The following is a 23,939-nucleotide window of genomic DNA, read 5'->3' on the forward strand; positions in this document are numbered from 1 at the left end:
TAGTTAGCTTCTATCTCATTTTGAAAACAGTTTGTTATCAAACAATGTAATCTACAAAACAGTCTAAAGAAGAAAAATCCTGTGAGCATATTGACAGATTGGGGGGGGGGTGGCATATGACAAGATCCAACACCTATTCATGACAAAAAAAACCAAACAAACAAATATATAGATAACTAGAAATAGAAAATAATTTCTTCATTTGATAGATAATATATACAAGAAAATGGCAGCTACCGTTATACCTAATAGTGAGATGCTGAATGCTTTCTCCAAAATGGGAAAAAGTAGAGATGTCTACTGTCATCATTCTTAATTGACATGGTACTAGAAAGTTCTAGTTAGGCAACAGAAGGAAATAAAAGGCATATAAATGAGATAGAAACACAACTTCTCAGTTTTGTAAGTAGCATGAAGGTTTACATAGAAGATCCTAAGTAATCTAATAAAACCTCATACAATCTGGTACATCCATACCATGGATTACTATTCAGCAAAGTCCCAAGATAAAATCAGCATATAAAATCAATTGTACATTTATATTAGCAATGAATATGTGAAACCCAAAGTTAAAAATCCAATGCCATTTACAATCACTGGAGAAAAAAGGAAATAGGTATAAATCTAATACTATAAGACTTATATGCAATAAATTACAAAATGTTGATGAAAGAAATTAAAAATGTAAATAAGTAGAGACGTATCATGTTCATAAATTGGAAGACTCATCATAGTAAAGATGATGTGAATTCTCTTCAAATTAACATACAGACAAGCAATTCCTATTAAAATTCTAGCAATACTTCTTTGTAGTGATAGACGAGATTATTCTGAAATTTATGTGGAAAAGCAAAGGAGATAGTATAGCTAAAATAATTCTGGGGAAAAAAAAAAGAAGTGGAAAGAATCCTCTACTCAATTTCAAGCTACAGTAATCAAAACTTTGTATTATTGGCAGAGAGATAGATACATAGATCAATAAAACAGGATAGGGAACCTAAATAGACTCACAAAGCATGGCCAACTGATTTTTCATTACAAAGGTACACAAACTATTCAATGAAGGAAAAATAGTATTTTTAGCAAATGTTGCTGAACCATTTGAATATCCACAGGTGAAAAAAATTATCCTCAACCTAAACATTATACTTAATACAAAACTTAATTTAAAATGGGTATAGACTTAAATATAAAATCTAAAACTAGAAAAGTTTTATAAGAAAACAGTTGAAATTATTTGGGACCTAGGATTTAGTGAAGTCCTGACACCAAAAGCATAACAGTCTATTAAAAAACTTGATAAATTTGGCTTCATCAGAATTCAGAACTTTTGTTCTATGTGTGACTGATCCTATAAAGAGGATGAAAAGACAAGCAGCAAACAGATGAAAATATTTGCAAACCACATATCTGACAAAAAGACTTGTCTAGAATATGTAAAGAACTCTTAACAGTAAAAAACAAATAAGCCAATTAGAAAATGGACAAAAGACACAAAGGGACCTTTTGTGCAAGAGGATGAAAAAATGATCAATATCACCAGGCATTAGGAACATGCAAATTAAGACCACAATAAGATATCACTGTATACCTATCGGAATGGCTAAAATAAAAAAAAAAAAAAATAGTGACAACACCAAATTCTTGCAAGGATGCAGAGACATTGAATTTTCCATACATTGCTGGTGGAAATTTAAAATGGTATAGCTAAACTGGAAAATATTTTGGTGGTTTCTTAAAAATAATCATACACTCACCATGTTACCTAGCAATTATAAGGCATTTATGCTAGAAAAATGAAAACATATCCACACAAAAACCTGCACATAAATGTTTTTATCAGCTTTATTTGTAATAGCTAAAAACTAAAAATGACAAAAATGCCATTCAATAGATAAATTGTTAAACAAACTGGCACTTCTATACCATGGATTACTGCTAAGCAATAAAAATCAATGAACTATTGATGCATACAGCAACTTGGATGGATCTCAAGGGCAGTAAATTGAGTGAAAAAAAGAAAAGCCCACATGTTGTGTAATACAACTTATACAACACTCTCAAAATGACAAAAATCATAGGAATGGAGAACATATTACTGATTGCCAAGCATTGGGGAGCCATGAAGAAGAAGTTAGTATGACTACAAAGGGGTAAGCTTTGTAATGAGGTACAGTTTTGTATTTGTATTGAAGTGGTGCTTATACATTCTATAGATGTGATGAAAGTAGCATAGAACTGTTAGATAACTAGTCAGACATGATTAACAGGGAAACAAAGGAATAAGGGCCCAGACTAGTAACCATCCAAAGTACACCCTTTTGGTAATTAGAGAATCCCTCTAGCATCCCCAGAGACAAAGTACAGGATGGCCATAATCTTAGCTGGTCTAATCCAGCCACAGATGCCTACACAGAAGGTACTACCCAAATTTGTCCACAATTTAAGCCTCATTATAATGTCATTTTGCCTGGACGTTCAAGAATTTAATTATAACAGACTGAATTCTGGGTAAAGACATGCGTACTAGGAAAAGTGTTATATAGCAGCCAAGTGTCAAGCAAAATGACCTCACATGCCAATCACCTAGGAATGCCTTTGGAACCACGCATCACAGCACAAATATAATTCAGAGATTCCCACTTCTGGGTGGTTTTTATAGCTCTCTTCGCTAAAACTACTTTCCTCCTTGGACCGTGCTTTTTCTTTCTAAAATATACTTTCAATAAATCTTTTCTAAATCTCACTGACCTGTGATTCTTCACTGAAGCTATGAAGAAGAACCGAGGAAAAACTGTTAATTACACTTCTGCACCATTATCTCCCTGCTGTTGGGGAGACACCAAAGTTCAAATCGCTCCCAATGGTAACAGAACCATATATACACATTAAACCCATGTTAATTCCTGGTTTTGATATTGTACTATAATTATTTAAAACGTAACCATTGGGGAAACTAGGTATATGGCACATCTCTATACTATATATTATTGCAATTTCCTGTATGTATTTAATTACCTTGAAATAAACAGTTAAAATAAAGTTTGCTTAAATATTAACTGAATTTATTGCTACGTGACAGATTATGGATTATTATGGATTATGTTTTGTCTTTTAAATTGTTACTGCACTTTCCTATTGTCTCAAAATAGCCTTGTATTACTTTTAGAGTAAAAAGAAAATGCATTAAAATGGAATAAAAATAAGGATGACTTCTTTTTTGATGGCTCAAGGCTAAAAGTAATTAGTAGACAGGATGGAGTCCATGAATAATAGACCTTGAGATGCAACTTTTCTGCAAAATGGCATCTAAAAAGTAGCTTAACCAGAGTGATTTCTAGCATTTCCTAACATTAGTAATTCTCTTCTTCCCTATCTGTTTAGCTAAGAGATAGTAAGCCACATGCTCTCTTCATATATCTTTAAAAAATAAATAAATAGAAACTACATTCCTTCATTCACTAGAAATGTAAATTTAGCCTAGAGATTAAAGTTTCTCAAGCCAAATTTCCCTTAAATTACCTTTAATCCTCAGGAATTTCCCAAGTAAATAGCCCTTAAAACAAGAAGATACATGGGTCAGGTTTATATCAAGTAGAGATTAGTTAAATGCCATAAATACACGTGCATTACACACCTCCAATGAGTTTCCATACTCTTACATCTTTTCTCTCACACATTCTCTCTCCACAGATAAAGCCGTTTTTCTTAAATGATGTCACTGTCCATTATCTCCAGGAAAAAGTCTAAATTCCTTAACGAGCTTTATGATGTCCTTCAGGATTTGGTCCTACCCTTCTTTTCTGTTTCATTTCCTACCATTCTTTCATTACCCGTTCCAACCCGCAAAGGAAATTAACATATTTTGATGCTTTGCTTGACACTCTCCTAGGAATTTCATATCTCAGTTGCTTTTGCAAATGTCCCATGTATGCCTCCCCCCCTTCAGTCTGTTGAAATTCATCCTTCAAACTCTCAGATGGTACCTCAGATTCCTGACAGTTTCTTTCTTTTCTCCTCCCCCTCCTCTGCAAGTTAGTGATTTAAATTACTTCTTCCCTATGTAGAATTCAGCGACAGCCCCTATGTCACTGAATTCTACATTGCTATTTCTCCAAATAGATTGTGACTCAGGGATAATATTTAAATATATTTACAGACTAAGTGCCTAGCACAGTATTGAAACATCTATACAGTTATATAATTAGTTGAACTAAATGAATGAAGCTTATATATTTATTTAGGAGTTTTTAAGTTAGGAATACCTCCATTTTCGAAAGCGTTATTTTAATGATCTCTTTTAATACTGACTTGCTAAAGGTAGCTATATAGCTTCGTGAGGGCAAAGGAAAAGTATAAATCATTTCATTAGAGAGCATCTACCAGTTATAACCATTCTCTCTGTCCCCAGACCTAGACTTCTAAGCCGGCTTAGCTCAAACTCACTGTGTAGCACTGAGAAAAACAATTGCTCAATAATTTTTCCTTTTCAAAATGTAGACAAACACGGATGCAAAAATCCTATTATTAGTATGCAAAAGAAAAAGTGGTCTCCAGTGAATAGGATATTTATGATTCTCTTTTTGCATATGCTTGTAAAGAAATTTATCCCAAATTAGCTTGATTTAGTGGCTGCATTAACTCAATATTTTGTTTAGTCCAACTTTAACTGTTATGGAGAATGAATACATAAACTTAAAAGTATAGTGAGATATTGAGATCCCTTTGAATAGACTCGAGCTTGCTTATAGCCTTAGGAAATGAAAGACCTCAAGTTTTATCACCAAAGACCAATCTGACTAAAGTTATTAATGACCATAACTGTATAATTATAATTTCTCCTGTAGCTATTTTCACTTTTACATGTAAAATAAGTAGGCTTGTGGAAACTGCATCATCACAACAAAGATAAATGGAACTAATGTTAATGATGTTATTACTCAATGTTTACTCTAAAAATACCTTCAAAGCTTCATATACTCCATTTCACCATTGCCACATTTAGCCTGGTTCCAGCAGAAAAAAAAGTACATTCCATTTTCTAGATATTTGAAAAACAATTTAGCTATTCAATGTTACTGTCCAATGACAATGTAAAAGCCTAAATGTCATTAGAGTCATTAGAATTTGCATATTTTTCCCTTTAGAAACTGAATTGTATATTTCAATACAACCCATCCCCAACTGTGTCTCAATCTGTCATAGTTATATTGAGCTGCTGCCACCATTGATAGGATATAAAATTAAAATTGTGAGTTATCTTTTCCAGGGAAAACTCACTTTCAAAATTTTTATTAATGACAGGTTCCAACTAGAAGGCTAGAAGACAATAAATATCTAATTTTGAAAAAGAGGTATATTTTATAAAATATATTCAGCTTTCCAGGAATAAATTTATTGTTTCTCCTCCCAAATTATAAAAGTTTGTGTTAACCATCTGTACAAAAATAGCTGCTTTCTTCCCTCTCTCAAGGACATTCCTCTAACTGTCTGAATTGTCTGGTCTGGAGACGAGACTTTGAATTTTAGGGATGAAGATGTGGTTGGTATTATGTGTGCTGATGGCAGAGCAAAACTGGGCTGGAAAGAGGTATACTGATGAGCGCTGCTTCATTTAGTGATGAGCAAATCTTGTGAATATAAATGATTAAGAAGCATGACATGGGATAGTGTTTCAAAAAAGTTTTTGTCTTTTCTAAGAAAAATCAGACTTAGAATTTCCCAAGAAAGTTTGACATTAGTTGCAAATGGAACTTTGAATATTTCCAAGAAACTCTGAAAGCAATTATCTTGCCGACACAGCCGAGGCATGAAATTAGAAGAGATCTTTAAGTTTGGGAAGAAAATCAGGTTTCTCTTAACTTATTTGGCTCTGATTTTCCCCTTTCAAAATTAGTTTAGTGATGAGATTAGAAAGAAGGGGAGATTTATTACAATTATTGTTTACTGACTTAATAATATGAATTGGCATTAGAAAGAATTTTCTTTTAAAATGAATGTTCAGTTATTTTGGTCTATGTAGCTACAGCTGAGGAGCACATCATGTGAAATGATGATCTTTTCCCATTACATTTTACTTTTAGAGAAACCTCATAGGTGTAAAAATTTGATAGAGGCTTTTGCTCCAACTACTATTGCGTGAAAGTCTAGATAAAAATGTATGCTGGCAAAATTAGTAATAACTAATTAGCTTTCATACACACACACCATGAGGTCTGCCACCTCAGTGAAACAGAAGCTCAAGCAGACAAATTGTAAGAACCACCATTAGATAAGGAAAAACTTTAGTAGGTAGAGTTATGGATTAGTATCAGATTGATATATATTGGATTTCTAGCTCTGATACTATTGACATTTTGATCTTGAGTTCTAACTTCCAAATTCTTGTTTCTTCATCTATAAAATAAGAATACAATAGTATCTGTATTATTAGGGTTATTTTGAAGAATCAATGAAATAAAATATATAAGATGCTTAATAAATTCATAATAAATTCTCAGTGAATATTAGCCATAATTTTTGTTGATTATTATGATTTTTGCCACTAACTATAAAATCAGTTATTTTATTTAAAATTTTCTTCATTTATTTATTTAAAAATGCTTCAAAGAGGTATATCAGTGAGATAAAACATTCTATTTTAATTTTTAATTTTTAAAACTATCTTAACATGATTTCTATTGATTACATCTGCCAAGCAGTCTTATCCTGAATAGCAAATATCAATTATAATCTGCTCATGTTGGGATATATGTCTATAGAATTGGTTCAACACAAAAATCTCCTAACTTTTAATACTTTATTTCCTCAGACCAATTGAGAATTTAAAGAAAATCATCCTTTATATGCCTACAGTTAGCAAAATAGAAGACTACATGTCTTTCATAGTATTATCTAGAAACAACAGGCCATGGCAAGGCTGTCCACTATTGCTACTTTTATTCAATATAACATTGGAGGTCCTAGCGAGTGCAATCAGGGAAGAGAAAGATATAAAAGGCATCCAAATAGGAAACAAAGAAGTCAAACTGTCACTATTTGTGGATGAGATGATTCTCTACATAGAAAACCCTAAAGACTCCACAAGAACACTACTAGAAACTATAAGTAAATACAGTACAGTCTCTGGATATAAAATCAAAGTTCAAAAATCTATAGTGTTCCTATACTCTAATAATGAAGTGTGAGAAAAAGAAGTGGAAAAAATAATTCTTTTTGCAATTGCAATAAAAAAAAATACCTAGGAATAAATCTAACGAAACATGTGAAGGACCTATATAATGGAAATTATAAGACTCTATTAAAAGAAATAGAAGAAGATACAAAGAAATGGAAAGATATTCCATTGGAAGAATCAATATAGTTAAAATGACCATATTACCTAAAGCATTTTACAGATTTAATGCAATCCCTGTCAAAATCTCATAGGCATTTTCTAAAGAAATAGAATTAAAAAATCATCAGATTTGCATGAAAGCACAAAAGACCTTGAATTGCCAAAGCCAGAGAAAAAAGAATGAGGCTGGAGGCATCACTTTGCTTGACTTCAAATTATACTACAAAGCGACAGTAATCAAAACGGCATGGTATTGGCAGAAGATAGACACATGGACAAGTGGAACAGAATGAAGAGTACAGAAATAAAAACCCATATTTACATAAGCAAATAATTTTCAACAAAAACGCTAAAAATATATAGTGGAGAAAGGAAAGCCTCTTCAATAAATGGTGCTGGGAAAAATGGAAAGCCACCTGCAAAAGAATGAAACTAGACTGTTGTCTATCACCATACACTAAAATTAACACAAAATGGATTAAGGACCTGAATATAAGATTTGAAACAATAAAATGCATAGAAGAAAACAGGAACTAAACTCAAGGACCTTGGGTTTAAAGAGGATTTTATGAACTGGGCCTCAAAGGCAAAGGAAGCAAGAGCAAAAATAAATAAATGGGACTACATCAAACTTAAAAGCTTTTGCTCAGCAAAAAAAACTGTCAACAAGGTAAAGAGACAATCATCCAAATGGAAAAAGATATTTGCAAGCAACACCTCCAATAGGGGCCTAATATCCAAAATATACAAAGAACTCATACGATTCAATAACAACAAAAAAACCAAATGATCCAATCAAAAACTGGGCAGAGGACCTGAACAGACACTCTCCCTAGAGGACATATAAATGGCCAACAAAGAAAATAGGGAAATGTGCTCACTGCTAGCTATTAGGGAAATGCAAATCAAAACCACAATGAGATACCATCTCATACCTGTTAGAATAGCTATAATCAACAGAACAAATAATAACAAATGTTAGAGAGTATGTGTAGAAATAAGAACCTTCATATACTGCTGGTGGGACTGCAAATTGATACAACCACTATGGAAAACAGTATGAATGGTCCTAAAAAAACTAAGAACTGATCTACCATATTATCCAGTGATCCTTCTACTGGGTATTTGCCCCAAAGACTTGAAAACACATATCTAAAAAAATATTTGCACAGTGATGTTTATAGCAGCATTATTTACAGTGGCCAGGACATGGAAGCAACCAAACCTACGATAGATGATTGGCTAAAGAAGCTATGGTACATATATACAATGGAATATTACTCAGCCATAAGAAGAGATGAAATAAATAAACATGGATGGACCTTGAAATAATCATACTAAGTGAAATAAGCCAGACAGAAAAGATTGAAAATCACACGATACCACATATGTGATATATAAAACTAAAAGCAACAAATGAATGGGACAAACAAACAGAGACTCATGGACATGGACAATGGGCTAGTGGTTAGCAGAGGGAGGGGAAAAATAAAAAAAATAAAATGTTAAAAAAATTCTGTATATATAGTATAAAAAAATAAACTGGCATTAAAAAATTAAAAAAATAAAATAAAACAAGGATGTGGAATGGAAACTGGTGTGGTATGGTTAGAATGCAGGTTCAGGAATCAGAAAGATTTAAAGCCTGGTCTTTAATTAATTACTTATTGGCTCATGATTTGGGGCAAGTTACTTATTTTTTCAACTTCAGTTATAAAATGGGTTGTTAATAATACATATTTCAGAAGATGGTTATAAATATTAAATGAGCCAATGCATTAAAACATTTAGCACAAAGCCTGGCATCTTATAAATGCTCTATGAGTATTATTATTTTTTTTTTATAATTTTACTACTTTCATTGATTTCTTGTTTGGGCAGTTGTAATCATTTTCATTATTGCTTAAAATATGATTCTGATGGGGCCATCAGGTTAAGCTTTCCATGAGCTTTACTCTGTACCATTTATAACTCATACCACACATAGAACTGGCTATAATGGTAATAAGTTGAGAGGGTATAAGTTTGTGTACCAAAGACATAATTGGGAAAATAATGTGAGGAGCATGATTTGATGAGAGAAGTTGGAAATATAATTTTCATAAATGGATGAAATAATTAACTGTGCTGAATTTTGAGGTTTCAATTTTTATACCACATGCAATTGAAAAAAATACCCTACTTCCTTATAGATCAATAATTCTTGTCTCCAGTATTGTGCTATAATACTTTTGTGACTACTAATGGCTTCATTTACATATTTTTAAAGGCAAAAAGAACTCTTAGGTTTTCTTTTAAGAATGAGTTAAATTCCTAATGAATTATTTTGATAAATCTATTCAATTTTGAATTGTCAGTTTTGTTGAGAAATAAATGTTCTTCAGCTTTAGAAAAATTCAGACTACCTTGTTTTAGGATGAATAAAATATTTTGAGGAAAATCTTTGTTGAAACAATACACAGAAGATACGTTCTACAGAGGCAGAAGTTGTATTGTGCTAATTATGGTATGAAACCACAAAAGCAAATCTGGTCATGGTAAATCAAAGTCCTTTGGCCTTTCAGGGCTCATGAGAATGGCATTTGTGAATTGAATCATTGACTTAGGTAACTTTTAGTATTTAAGTAAGTGTACCATAATTAATGGCAATTTATCATTATTGCAGTTGAAAAGACATTAACTATAATCTAGTGAAGAGACAAACAGAAGGTGGTTTTATCTCCTGACAGCTATTCTTTTTCTCCCTCTCCCTTCCTCTCTCTTTTCCTCCCTCCTTATTCTACTAATCAATCAATCAATCATCGAATGTCTAACTATTTACTCAGACAGTGCATAATAGAACAAACTCAAGGCAAAGATTGATAGTATCAAACTTGAAATATGTATATTTTAGTATAAGTCCTTTTTCCTTTTCTTCTACATCGCCCATACATTGCGGAGGGTAAAATTCCAAATATGTGTTATCCTTTCAGGAAAATGTGGGAAGCAATGTTTGAATTATTCCTAGAATTCTATTTTATAAAAAAAGTGCTCTAACAATTCTGTATTTTGAGCAGTTGGACTATCCTGTGATACCTACATATCACAAAATTAAGTCTTTTCTCAATAGGCAGCTGTAAATTTATTATCAGAAACCATATACTTGTCTAAATAGCTTTTGCCACTCCTATCATTTCTCAAACTTTGTGGCTACTAGAATCTTCTACTTACTGGATGGAGCTTTCAATGCGAGTGATAGTGAGGAAAGCAGCAAGGTTTGCTGTATAAGATGAGATGACAATCAAAGCAAATAGCCACCAAGCCCCCATCATCATTCGAGTAGCCAGAGTTGTATATGGGACCTCCCCACCTGTGGGAAGAAGCAAAGAGAATAAAAGAACATCAGCAAGTGTTTATTGAGAATTCTGAGGTCATACATGTTCAATATCACGTTAACTCTTAAGTAGTGAGAAATTTTTTTGCATAATATCAGTATAGGTCTCTGTACTTTGCTTATATTCATTATTTCACATTTAATTCTTTTTTTTATGAGACTGTGAGACCTAGTTTAAAAAGAACATTATAAACATTTAATGTATTATGTTTAAATGATCTTCCTTCCACATTTTTGTTCAACCTTAGAATTAATTACCCTCTTATTATATAACAACAAATATATACTTAATTTTCCAGGGCTTAATTATTCACTAGTTAGGTGATATTCATACTATCTTAGGCTTATATTTAATGAAACTTTTCAGATTTCAAGTTCAGTAAGTAATATTTAGGATTATTTTTGGTTAAATTACCTAGAATCATAGGTTATTAATGATCTTGGGATCACACATATTACTATTAGCTTCAGCATCATCACATATGTTTTGTTTTACTTCTAAATGACTAGTCACTCTTTACAATCTTGTTGTAGAAACTTCCTCCCCATCTTCTAAATGTTGGAGTGCCCTTAGCCTTAACTCTAGATTGCTTCTGTTCTCTGTCCACATTTCCACCTTAGCTAATCTCAAGTCCCCTAACTTTGAATATCATCTACAGTATACTTTGATAACTCTCAGATTGGTATTTCAAGCCTCACTCTTTCTAGAAAGCTATAAATAAATGCTTACATGATTTCCACTTGGAATCTAATGGGCACATCGGACTTATCACATTTAAAAAAAAAAACACTTTATTTTCACTGGGGGCAGTCCACACTATCTTACATAATAGTACCAGGTTTCACTCTATTTTTTCAGATTATGAAATTTTCCAACATGCCATCCAGTAGCAAGTACTAACTAACTACAAACTAACCTTCAAACTAACTACACACCAAACCCTATCTCATCAGTTCCAGGGCTGTCACATTTTCTTTAACTGTGCCACTTAAATAGTTTACCTGTTTACATCCTATGAACTATCACTCTTAATTCTATCACCATGGTGTGCTTTAAAAATGAGAATGAAATCATATTTCCCTGACCAAAACTTCCAGTAAGTTCTTATCACTCTTGAGAAAAAAAAAAATCCAAAATCTCTACCAAGGCATACCAGGTCCTGCGTGAACTAATCTCACGTCAACTACTTGAAGCTATCTCTTTCCACTCTCTCAATGGACTTCTTACAATTTCTTTTATGTTGATTTCTGTCCTAGGGCCTTTGTACATGCAGTTTTTTTTTTTTATTCTTGGAATTCTCTTTAATTTAGAAATAATGTTTCTCTTCACTTAATTCAAGTTTCTGCTCAGATGATACTTCTTCACAAATACTTTTTCACCATCCTATCTAAAATGACGCCTCACAGCCCCATACTCCCAATTCTCTTATTTTTTAAAATCATAATTTATCATATTTTATATACTTCTATTTATTTTTCTCCCATAGAATATAGTTTCTGAAACAGGGATAGTTTCTGTTCCATATTAAGTGCATAAATATTTGCTGAACGAATATATGTTTTATATGAAATTAACAGTCCTTCTAAAAGAAATTAGACTTATGCTAATAGCAGAAATAAATAAAAAAGACATAATGCCAGATTTGCTTAAGTTCATCAATATGTGAATGACTTGACAGGATTCAATAAATTATAATATCAGGCAGATTTTTACACCAACCATTAATAGTCACTGTATACTATCTAAATTTTTAGTGCAATGCAAATATACTCTTTGGTTATGGCCTGAGCTATTTCCTAATATACTTAGAATAGGTTAACTTCTGATATCTGGAACACATTTTTTAAAAGCAGCTTTAAGGTATATCAGATACTCTCTTCTTCAAAGTAAATAAAATATTAACACAGCTTTTAAAAGAAAAAAGCAAAAATAAATTTATTTTTAAATCTACATGGGTACCTCCTAGATAAAACAACTAATTGAAAAAATAATAAAATATGAACAAAATATTTAAAGAGTGAAAGACATTAATATGTATAACAGAAATGGAACAAGAAAATAATGACTAAAAAGGCTAATTTGTTTCCATAAAATCTTTAACCTTTACTAATGTTGTTATTCACATGAAAAGATACTTGTTGAGCTTTCTTCATCTATGTGATGGAATATGCTACTTAGGTAATTTAAATGTTCTTGCAGAATTCAAGTAAAACGAATCAAATGCTAAAAGTAATGTGAGTCTCGACTTCTATTTCTGGTTATTTAAAACAATCCTCTTATTGATGGCATCTAGAAAAATTGAAAAGCTAATGCATTTGAGAGCTAAAGAAGCAGTAAAAAAATTAGAAGACAAGATCTTAGAGAATAAAATAACTCAGAAATATGATTTAATATTTCCCTGAGGGATAAATGCCAAGTTAATATGAGGAAACAAAGATACTGAGAAGCTGATCAATGCTTTTGAAAGTCTTAAAAGACTAAACTGCTATAGAAATTAGGGCCCAGAGGTTGCCAAATGGGAACAGGACAGAGAAAAGTAGAAAATCCTTATATACTTGGAAATCAATAATTCCAAGTCTATTAAGCCATAGGTCAAAGAAAAAAGGAAATAAAAATATTTTGAACAATTATAATAAAAATACTCCATACCAAAACTCTACAAATTTTGGAAGCTGATGGGATGATTGTGTTTTAGAGGGAAATTATATAACATGTAAGAAAAGAAGGATGAAAATCAATGAGCTCATCGATTTCAAGAAGTTAAAAAGAAATCAAGTTCAACTTAAAGAACATAGAAAAAGAAAAGAATAAATGTAAGAGCGAACATTAATAAAATAGACAAAATTACAATAGAGGAGGTTGATCCAACAGAATTCCACTCATTTGAAAAAGCCTATAAAAGCTATTGGGATTGACCATGAAAACAGGTAAAGGCACAAAAAAATACAGTAATAGAAGTAAAAAGAGTACATTGTTACCGATGTTATAGACATCAAAGTTCTTATGTACAATTTTATGCCATTTAATTTGAAAATTGTAATAATATAGCCAAATTCCTAGGAAAAATCACCACCAAAACAAATAGAAAATTGAATGATCTCATAACTATTAAAGACTTTGAACTCCCAATTAAAACTTACCAACCAAAAAATTCAATGCCAGTGGCCTTATTCAAAAGACTCTACCAAATAATTAACTCTAATTTTATACAACTCTTTCTAACATTAGAAAAAAAGCAAGATATTATTTCATACATTCCATAGAGAAGGCACAACTTTGATGACAAAATCTGATAAGGTCATTCCAAGAAAGGAAAATACAGGCCAATCTTTCATATGATTATAGACACAAAAGACTTAAATAAATTAGCAAAGTGACAAATAAATAAATAAATAAATAAATAAGCGAGCAAGCAAACAAGCAAGCATGTTGTGTTTGTTATATGAAAGCAAGTGTTGACTTGGCACTTGAAAATCAAGCATTGGAATTTACTACATTAACACTACAAAGGAATAAAATTCTATGATCATCTTGGTAGATGCAGAAAAGACTCAGATAAAATTCAATATCTAGTCTTAAGGAAAAAAGTACTAGAAATAACCCAGCAAACTAGAAAAAAACCTATAACAATCATCGTATTTATTAATAAATTAAGTATTTTTAAAGAATGTCTTAATATATATGTTACTATTTCTATTCAACATTTAATTAAAGATATTAAACAGAATAGTGCAATAAGACAAAAAAATGACAGAAAAATACTTAAATTGGAAAGAATGAAGTAAAAGTTATAAATTGCAGATGATATAAGCATATATATAGAAAATACAAGAGAATATAAGATAAATTATTAAAATTAATAAGTTATCAATTTGCTATGGTACAGAGTTAATGTTCAAAAATCAATTATATATAATGCAACAAACTCTTAAAACATGGAATTAAAATATATATTATAAAGATATAAATTCTTCTCAAATTTATATTTGAGATTGGTCTATAAGTTCAATGAATTGCTATAAAAATCCCTGGTTCTTTTCATGAGGGGGAGGTAAAGAAGAAGAGAGGGAGGAAGGGAGAAAATGAGAGTGACAGAGAGATAGAGAGACCGGTGGAAAGACAGACAGACAGAGACAGAGAGAGAGAGACAAAGAGAGAGAAATAAACTGAAGTTGAATGTAAAATTTATATAAAATTGCAAAAGAATAAAAATAGCTAAGACAGTGTCCAAAAAGAAAAAGATTGTTCTAGCTGACTGTAGCTTTATATAGCAATTAAAACAGTGTGATATTTGTACCAGGATAGACCAAATCATTGAAAATTATTCATGTGTACATAAATGTTTGATTTATGCCCAGCTGGCACTGCTGTACTGTGCAGCGAGAGGTCTTTTCAATAAATATTACTAGGTCAATCTGGATATACATATGGAAAATAGTGAAACTTGTCTCATAACTTATACACAAAAATCAATTCCAAGTGGCTTATAGAAATAAAAATAAAATATAAACAACAATAAGGATTCTAGAATATCACATAAAAGAATATACCCAATATATCCACAAGATTAGGTAGCAGAAGTTTTCTTTAAAGGAGCATAAAAGACATTAGCACAAAATAAAATTTTGATAAATTTGACTACAGTAATACTTCATAGTTCAAAAGACACCATTAAGACAGTAAAAATACAAGCCACAGTAGAAGGTATTTGCAATACACATATCACAAAGTAATTCATCAATATATAGTTACTTCTATAAATCAATAAGAATAAAATAAACTATAAGTAGAAAAATGGGCAAGAGGCTTCATAAAGATAACCGAAGGCCAGTAAATATGTGACGAAGTGGCAACCTCATTAGTTATCAGAGATACACAAACTAAAAGAGAAATGAAATAACTCTACGTAGCCACCAGAATGATTAAAATAAAGAAATAGATAATATCAAATATTGGCAAGAAAGTATCATTACCAAATCATACCTTGTTAGTAGGATTGTAAATTGATTTAATCACTTTGATAAATAAAAGATGTGTACTTCTATATGTATATCTTAAGACTCTGTACTTTCTTTCCTTAAGTACATACCCTAAGCTACATACACAGGAATATTCATAGCAAGATTATTCATAATAGCCCCAAACTGGAAATGGCCTAAATGTCCTTGTAGAGTAGAATAGATAAATTATGGTATATGTATACAATGAAATATTATACAGCAATAAAAATGAACAGATTTCATTTGTATATAATACCATAAATGGATATTACAAACTAAATATTGAGTAAAAGTATGCACACTTTATGATAATTGTTCAAAAATGAGTAAGGTGAATAGTAGTGCTGGTAATCCAATGAGTGGTTACCTTTGGGGATAGAGATAGGGCAATGGAAGCTGTGCCACTGGTAATGTTCTATCTTTTTTCTAGGTCGTAATTACATAGGTGTTCTATTGCCGGTAATTTATTGAGTTGCACATTTAAGTTTTGTGCACTTTTCTGTATGTAAATAATATTTTAGAAAGGGGAAGGGAAATATAGTCAATAATACAGTGATAAGTTTGTACAGTGACAAATGACTAGAATTAGTGGCATGATCACATTATAAGGTATAAAAATGTCAAATCGCTATATTTCATACCTGAAACTAATACAACCAACATAAGATTGTATACCAACTATATTTAAGTAAAACAAACAAACAACAAAAAAACCCAACAAAACCCTCCCAGGAAACTAAATAAAAAAAAGAGAGAAGGATAAATTTAATGAAGACCTTCTTTTTTTCTTTTTGCCTTTTTTTCCCCCCTCTGTGTGCACGTAAAAAAAGAAAATATTTTTATAGAATCGGAATGCTAGAAAAGACAATCAGGCAAAAAAAAAAACAACAAAAAATCTGCTTAATTAAAAACGCAATCCCACTTTGCTAAAGCATGGCAGAAATTAGGCTACCAATTCCTGACACGGGTTAGTAAGTCTGCTACCTAGACAAAAGTCTGAGTCTAGAGATGGGTATTTTGATTCTTATACTCTCTAGTGAGTTTGGAGTCTCCTTATATCACTCTGCAGAAGCACGTGGAATTTGTATTTTCTAAAGTGATGCCTCTGTTGTAAGAAAAATCTTTTTTACACAGATTTGCATTTTGATGTGACTAGTTTGCCACATCAAAAAATATATCAATCTTGCTACTGTATATATTATCTTCTTATAAAAATTGTTAAAGATATAAAATAATGTTTTGCCCTCAGGCAAAATTGTAAAACTTGACAATTTCACCCGAGTCAGACAAAAATTTGTTGCTCTAAGTCTTATTGTGTGACTATCCTTGCATCTTTGTGTTTGCCTGAAAATATGAAGAACAATTAATTAAGATTCTATAGTTTGGTTGTTTGGTAAATCTGCTTCTCATAGATTTAAAAGCTCATGAAGTGTTTATTATATAATTTGAGACTGTGAAACTCTTTTATGAAATATGGTTAAAAAATAGAATAAAACTTTTTACCTTTCCTTATAAACATTATTTTCTTGAGTTTTTTCCTTAGTGGAATCTAGCAGGTTACTAGCAAAATAGCTAAAAACTCTTATAGCAAATAGAAAATTTCCAATATTAGGGATGATTGAATATGTTCAAGTAAGCTGGTCAACTGGAGTATCAATAAATATTACAATGTTTTACACTTACAAAATAATAGCTTAGAAAATATGAAGAATATTGTTGGCAATTCATCATTGCCAGGGCAGTGTTCTACATTTTAGCATGGGATAAAAGGTAAGTATATCCTAAATACTAAGGTATGTCAGTCATATTTATATATTAATATATTTTTTGAAATTTATTCATAGTCAAATTGAGAGACTGTCTATGACCAGATCCGTATCTGCTTTACTAATTTTTCTTTTGGTGGAGGGTGCAGAGGAAATAAAGATGGGACATGCAAGATATGCATATGATTTGCTGTTGGCCACAGGTTAGTAAGTCTGATACCTGAAACCACTTACAAGGTAGGGCAGGTTTCTATAATGCGGCATATCTATCCTTGGTACAACAGATGGCCTAAGTGGTAGGGGGAAACAGCATCAAATTATATTGTGCTATAGTGAGGAAGTTGTTCCATTTATAATTTTCTTTCAGTATTTTTTTTTAATACCAGGAACAAAATCTCAGTTTTATGATGTCTCTTTAAGATTATTAATCTATTTCTATAAAGGGAAGCAAATATCAAACTCCCTTGCCTAGTTTCAGGCAACAGAAACTAATTAGAATTAATAATGTTTCCTTTATAACATACTGATGTTATGGTTATTTTCTGTTTAATGCAAATGGCACTGCCTTTATATTAGCAAATGTAACTTTATTAACAATAGCTTCACCACCTCTGTAATCTCGTTGTCAAACATTCTACTCTCCTATGCTACCTTACACTTTTGATCTTCTTCCCTCTATCAAATCCACAGTCCCAAAAAGATGTAACTCAGATCTATTGACCCTACCACCCTTTCACTATCCCTCCCTACTCTCTTAGAAAGACTTCCCTCTTGCCCAGCTTAAATTCAGTGATTTGTTAAAATCAATTCATTGCATTTATCCCCAACTCCCTTGAAATCCTCTTGGCACAGCCCCAAACTGAGTCAAATCCAACTCTTTCCATATTTTGTGCATAAATTGTGCAGCTGAATGTAACTGTGGAATAACAAAAAATGTGCAGGTCGTTTTAAATTCATGGCCACAAACTTCAAATGAACCTTTAATGTAGCCTCCCAGTCATATTACATCTCCTTAGAAATTCTTTTTCTCACTCTCAGAGACACTTGTTTCAGTGTTTCTCTGCCTTCTAATACCCCAAATTCCACCCTGCCCCATCCTCACTCTCAGAAGTTGATCATGAAATCTATCTTCTTTAGAAAATAAAGAAATCTCAAGAAACTTCCAGAGAAAAGAAAGGTACAAAACAGTTTACAGTGCACTTTAGGGTAAAAGGGGAGGAGTAAATGTGTTTATATTTTCAAAATGAAACAATAGGAAAATAAACCAATAAATACATAGGTAAATACATATGAAGAAAGGGAGTAGGGGAATAGAGTGAAAGGGATAAGGGTAGAAGAGTTTCGTGACTGTAATTTGTTAGTTTTAAATTTGGAACAGATGAACGTTTTACATAATTAAAAAAGGAGAAATTGAAGGAAGTGAATACTCAACTCAGAAATAAGGTAAAATTTTAAAGTCTTGATGATGGAAGCTTTGAAGGACTTCTTAAATTGTATAGTTTCAGGACAGATACAGACTGAGGATGAGGCCAAGGCTTGACTGTAAGGGTAGCACAATTCAATCACCAATCAAATGCCTGATGTATGGCAAGGAAAGGGCACTGATGAAAATCTGAGCCTCTAAATCCCTCTGAACTTCCTGGTTTTGGATGCAACCTCTCAACACTTCTGAGGGAATCAGCCCTCTTCTGCATAAACGTTCCTCAGTGACTGAACTGGGGGAAATGAAGTTCTCTCCTGGATTAACCACACTGGCCCTCATTGCCTCCAGGCTGCAAGTTAGATTCCAACCTAAGTTAGAGAAGTATAAAGCCCACTAACAAAAGCTTTATAACAAATAGGATACAATATTGATTTTATTGATTAGGACAAATATATTGTCATGGGTGGTAATGATCCAGGACTTGATATTTATTGTGTTGGCTTGCTACTTGAGGGTGATGGTAGTAATTTGTTAGAATGGCTAATTGGATGATGAACCAATAATAAATCAACTGTGGAGGTAACCTATATGTAAATTCTCTGGTATACTATAGAGATTCGAGAGTTGGGAATATTGGACCGGATCTGCTCTGAACAACCTATTCATCACCCTGACTAAACATGAGAGGAACACTCTCTACACAAAGATATACTAAGACATGCATGAGATGGGGTGGAGAACAAGCATCTCTGAAGAGAAAACTCTGTAGACCTGATGTGACATTGGGAATACCACAATACAATTGGATGTCTTGATATCAAAATGACTGTAGTATCGTAGAACTCATCTAGTTTACTGATCTAGAAAGTCAACATTGAAGAAGAGGCTAGGTTAGTATTTTTTGATATGTTCTTTTTGAATTTTTTTCTTAAGTAATTTTTAATACTAATAGTCATGCCATACTTCTCATTTTGTATCTTATTTATTACATTTTCACTGACCGAATAATATTCCTCAGTCAGATGTACTATAGCTTAACTACCCCTACTAGTTTTAAAAATTTAAAGAGTTTACACTACCATATATTATATTGCTTTAAACATCTTTTTTGATAAAATCCAAGAGGAGAAATTACTTGGTGAAAGAAATAATTTGTTTATGTCTTATACAAGTGTTAAGAATTTTCAAATACGTTTTATAACATTATTTATTGAATGAATGGTGATGGGGAATGTCACTATATTATTAATACATATTTTCAAAGTGTTGACATTTCGATTGAATGACAAAATATAGCGCTGGACTGGCTGATAAGTCCATTTGCAGATAAGCAAAAGTAGGCTAGAAAGCATTAGATCATGCAATCGAAATGGCAAATTCTTGTACATAGGAAGACTTTTCTAACAATGTTTACATTTGCATAATAATTGAATATATGAAAAACTGCTTATAAATAGCATCACCTTCTTTTAAGTTCTTTTTAACATTTAAGTTCTGTTTTGAAGAATTCTGTATCAGTTGAATAATAAATTTTAACATATTCCACTTTCTTATTTAATAAAGGTCTTTTACATATACAAATGCCATGTTTACATACTTACCTGAAATAAGAATGTTCCTCTGATCAAATAAAAAATTTCAACATCAGGATTTCCCACAGAAGGAGATAATATTTATAATTCCTTGCTTCAAGTTTAACACAAGTAGTTTAGTTTACTGAACCCAGTACTGTAGAAGATTTCTGATGCATAGATTTAAAAAATGTTAAATTAAAAATTAATTTGAATCAAATTAAATGGCTGCTAGTTACCACATAAACCTTATATGCTGATTTTAACTTAATTTCAAAGTGTGAGTTGCTGTAACTCATATTAGGACTAAATTGAATTATATTACATACAAAAAGTAATGCTTGGCAGCTTCTTACTTCACAGTATTTTCATTACTCTAGCCCATATGAAATCTCCACTCTTTCTAATGAGCTATAGAACAAAAACAGCCAATTGAAAATCAATTTTTCCACCTAACACAACAAAATTAAAACATTTAAAATTTTAGTAATTAAATTAAAAAGGAGATTTCAGGTTCCGTTTGTTAGGCGGACTACATTAGAGTTCTACACAAGTTGTACCTCAAACAATAGTCAAGAATTTGAGGCTAAGCTGCATTGAAATACTAACTCCCTTAGGTGCAACCTATTATATGAGAAACACATATAGTGTCTATCATGATTCCCTACCATAAACTGGTTTATTTTTTTATATTTCCAAGAATAGTGGCAGTGGTGGTATTTAGACACACTTTCAGTAAGTCCTGTCTCTAGATCTCATATAATCAAGACTAATTTTTTTCCTCCTGCACTAATTGCTTTATATTCAATTCTACTGGAAACATGATCATAGCATGAATAAAGTGCACTAAACCTATTAGAAGTATCTTGATATACATGAACTTTATTGTGGCAGACAAATCTTTTATTACACTTATTAGTGAAGTACTTGTTTATGGGACTAGTTATCTTGAATTGGTAAATGTATTCTTCTAAAGATTCTGAAATGATATTGAAATTAGAAGCTTTTTTCTACTTTTTAAGGCTTGTCTTTATATATGTATATATATATATTTATATACTTCTAAATGTTTGAAATTAATCTGTTTAATTGGAACGCATGGTAGTGTATATGGCTGTTTGCTGAGATTTCCACTAAGTCGTAGATCAGCATTTTATGGCATTAATGGTTAATAAAATCAGCTTTAGCACAAAACATAATGGATCAGTGTGCCACACATCTCTGAATTTCCTATCATTTTTATTTGCAACAAGAAACATATCTGTTTGCCTTTTTCTGTTTCCTTTCCCTATACCTATTGAAAGGGCCTTTGTAAATTTTAAAGACAAAAATAAGACTGCATCTTCAGAATAATATCAGAACTAAATTTCAACAATTATGGAGAAATATATATATTTCAAAATCTCAGAGGAGTCATATTTCCCAACACTTGCAAGGATTCCACAGTTATGGTTTTGCCAAAAGCACACACATTTACTTAAGTGCCTCTAAAAATATCTTCAGCCTCTGTATTCATGCACTTATTATAACTATTCTATTGTACCATTTTAGAGTTCTTGTTTTAAAAAGATATAAAAAGAGAAACCAAATGACCTCATCCTTTTTCTCCTAGTTTACCTTTAGATATGTTAGTAGATACGGTGCTTTGTAAGACCCAAGAGTGTAAGTCCAAGTTTTGGTAAAAGATTTAAATGTATATTATATAGAATTTTTTTTACCTGATATTATAACATTAAAATTGAGATTTCAGTAATTCAGATTCAAAAGGGGGAAAGATATCCAAATAAAGCCCTCAAAATCTTCAGTAAGCTTTTAGGTATTTTGGTTCAGTGATGCCCTGCAATTTTTAAAGCCAATTTTCATGTCACTCTTTGTTTTCCTCATTTCTACCATCTCTGGTTTCATGGACCTTTGGTTTGATTGATACTTTGGGTGCTTTGTTTCGATTTTTAATATATTAATGTATATCAATTGCCTATCTGTTCACCAAAAAAGAAACATAGTGCATAGCTTGAACAAGGAAAATATTGTGATTCTTGTGATTATTTAAATGTATCCAAATGCCATTTTCTAGAGGCCCCCAAAAACTATGCTTTTTCCTTTTCATACTATTTTTCCTGTTACCTACGGATTTCACTACAGACCTGGTAAAGAAATGAGGGCTGGGGAAGGCGCTCAAAGTAGAAATGTTGTCTGGGTGACTACTTGTTTATCAAACAGCATGAAGCAAGACTGCAGTTGAGTCAGGCCTGCCACTCTGTTGTGATGTATTAGCTTTTAATGTTTTAAAATAATTATAGCAAGTCCTAAGCCACTATATAAAATCACTATATAAATTCTAGTGCCATTATTGACCCCATTTTTAATAAGTTCAATCAATCAGTGGTTCTAAGGAGAATTGTACCCATTTTACCAATCCCAGGGGCATGCAAGTTCAAAGGGTAAACAACAGTTATCAATAGTATTCAAAAATGAAATGGATCATAAAGTGAAATTTTTAATTATCTCTGGAATTTCTGAGACCAGTTCCTTAACTAGGCCTTATGCATAAGTGCATTATTATTTCCACATTCAATCAGTTGTAATTATGATAACAGAGTCAGAAGTCTAAAGTAAATTTTAAAAGCTCAAAAATGCCATTCAAACCCAGCACCCTGTTATCCATGACTAGAGATCAGTTTCAAACTATAACTTATTTATTGAGCATACATTAAGATTTACAGTTTGATAGAGAGGAAGGGGATCATTTAACACTGTGAATTTACTCTTTCAAACACAATTTCAACCTTCTCAATTTTGAACTTCCTTCCTTTTTTCCTGTTTTCCAGAGCTCTTATAGTTAAGTGCTCAGGAAGATATCTTAAAGAGCAGAAGAGATAAATGGATTCCCCTTTGGTTTCTTTTTAGTTATCTTCTTTTGAATAATCAGTTGGAAATGGTTAAAGAAATGAGATTTTGGTGTGCTAATGTTACAGAAAATTTTTTGGGATAAAATACAAACATTGTCATCAGTATGTGGGACCTAAATATTCAGTAAGTAATGCAGATAGATCTGTAATTAAAGAACATAAAATAATTGATATCATAGTGATTCCCACAAAGCTGCTGATTGATTAAGCAAATATGTATGAAACACATATCATGGGTTTTTTTGTGTATTTGTGCAAGCCAATATGTTAAGTTGAATGCATTATAGAATTTAATATGAAGCTTAATTATTTTACTTAAAGAATATCTCTTCTTCCTCCTCTTCCTATTTTAATGTGCTATTTGGGTGTGGTTTCTAGATTCTCCCCGTAAATTCTAAAGGTATTTTCAATCTAGAGACTCTTTAGTCATTAAGTGATTTGGGACTTAGGTTAAATTGGTGAGCAATGAAAAAATCACGAAACAGATTCACATTGCTGGGTTGAAGTGGTAAATAAAAACCATGGATGTAACAAAGTTAGGAAGTGGGATCAGATAAGAA

The 23,939-nt window shown here is 31.7% G+C and overlaps 1 protein-coding gene across 3 annotated transcripts in view; it reads right to left on the minus strand.

The window, feature by feature from the left end:
- Positions 1-23,939, minus strand: part of GRID2 (glutamate ionotropic receptor delta type subunit 2) — a 1,244,053-nt gene that overhangs the window by 245,233 nt on the left and 974,881 nt on the right. For all 3 annotated transcript variants that reach the window (XM_036227700.1, XM_036227697.1, XM_036227699.1), the window contains exon 12: positions 10,547-10,685. In XM_036227700.1, the coding sequence (XP_036083593.1) occupies positions 10,547-10,685 (139 nt within the window). The remainder of the gene's footprint in view (positions 1-10,546; positions 10,686-23,939) is intronic.

This window comes from Rousettus aegyptiacus, unplaced genomic scaffold (genome assembly GCF_014176215.1).
Source record: "Rousettus aegyptiacus isolate mRouAeg1 unplaced genomic scaffold, mRouAeg1.p scaffold_m13_p_10, whole genome shotgun sequence".
Lineage (NCBI taxonomy): Eukaryota > Metazoa > Chordata > Mammalia > Chiroptera > Pteropodidae > Rousettus > Rousettus aegyptiacus.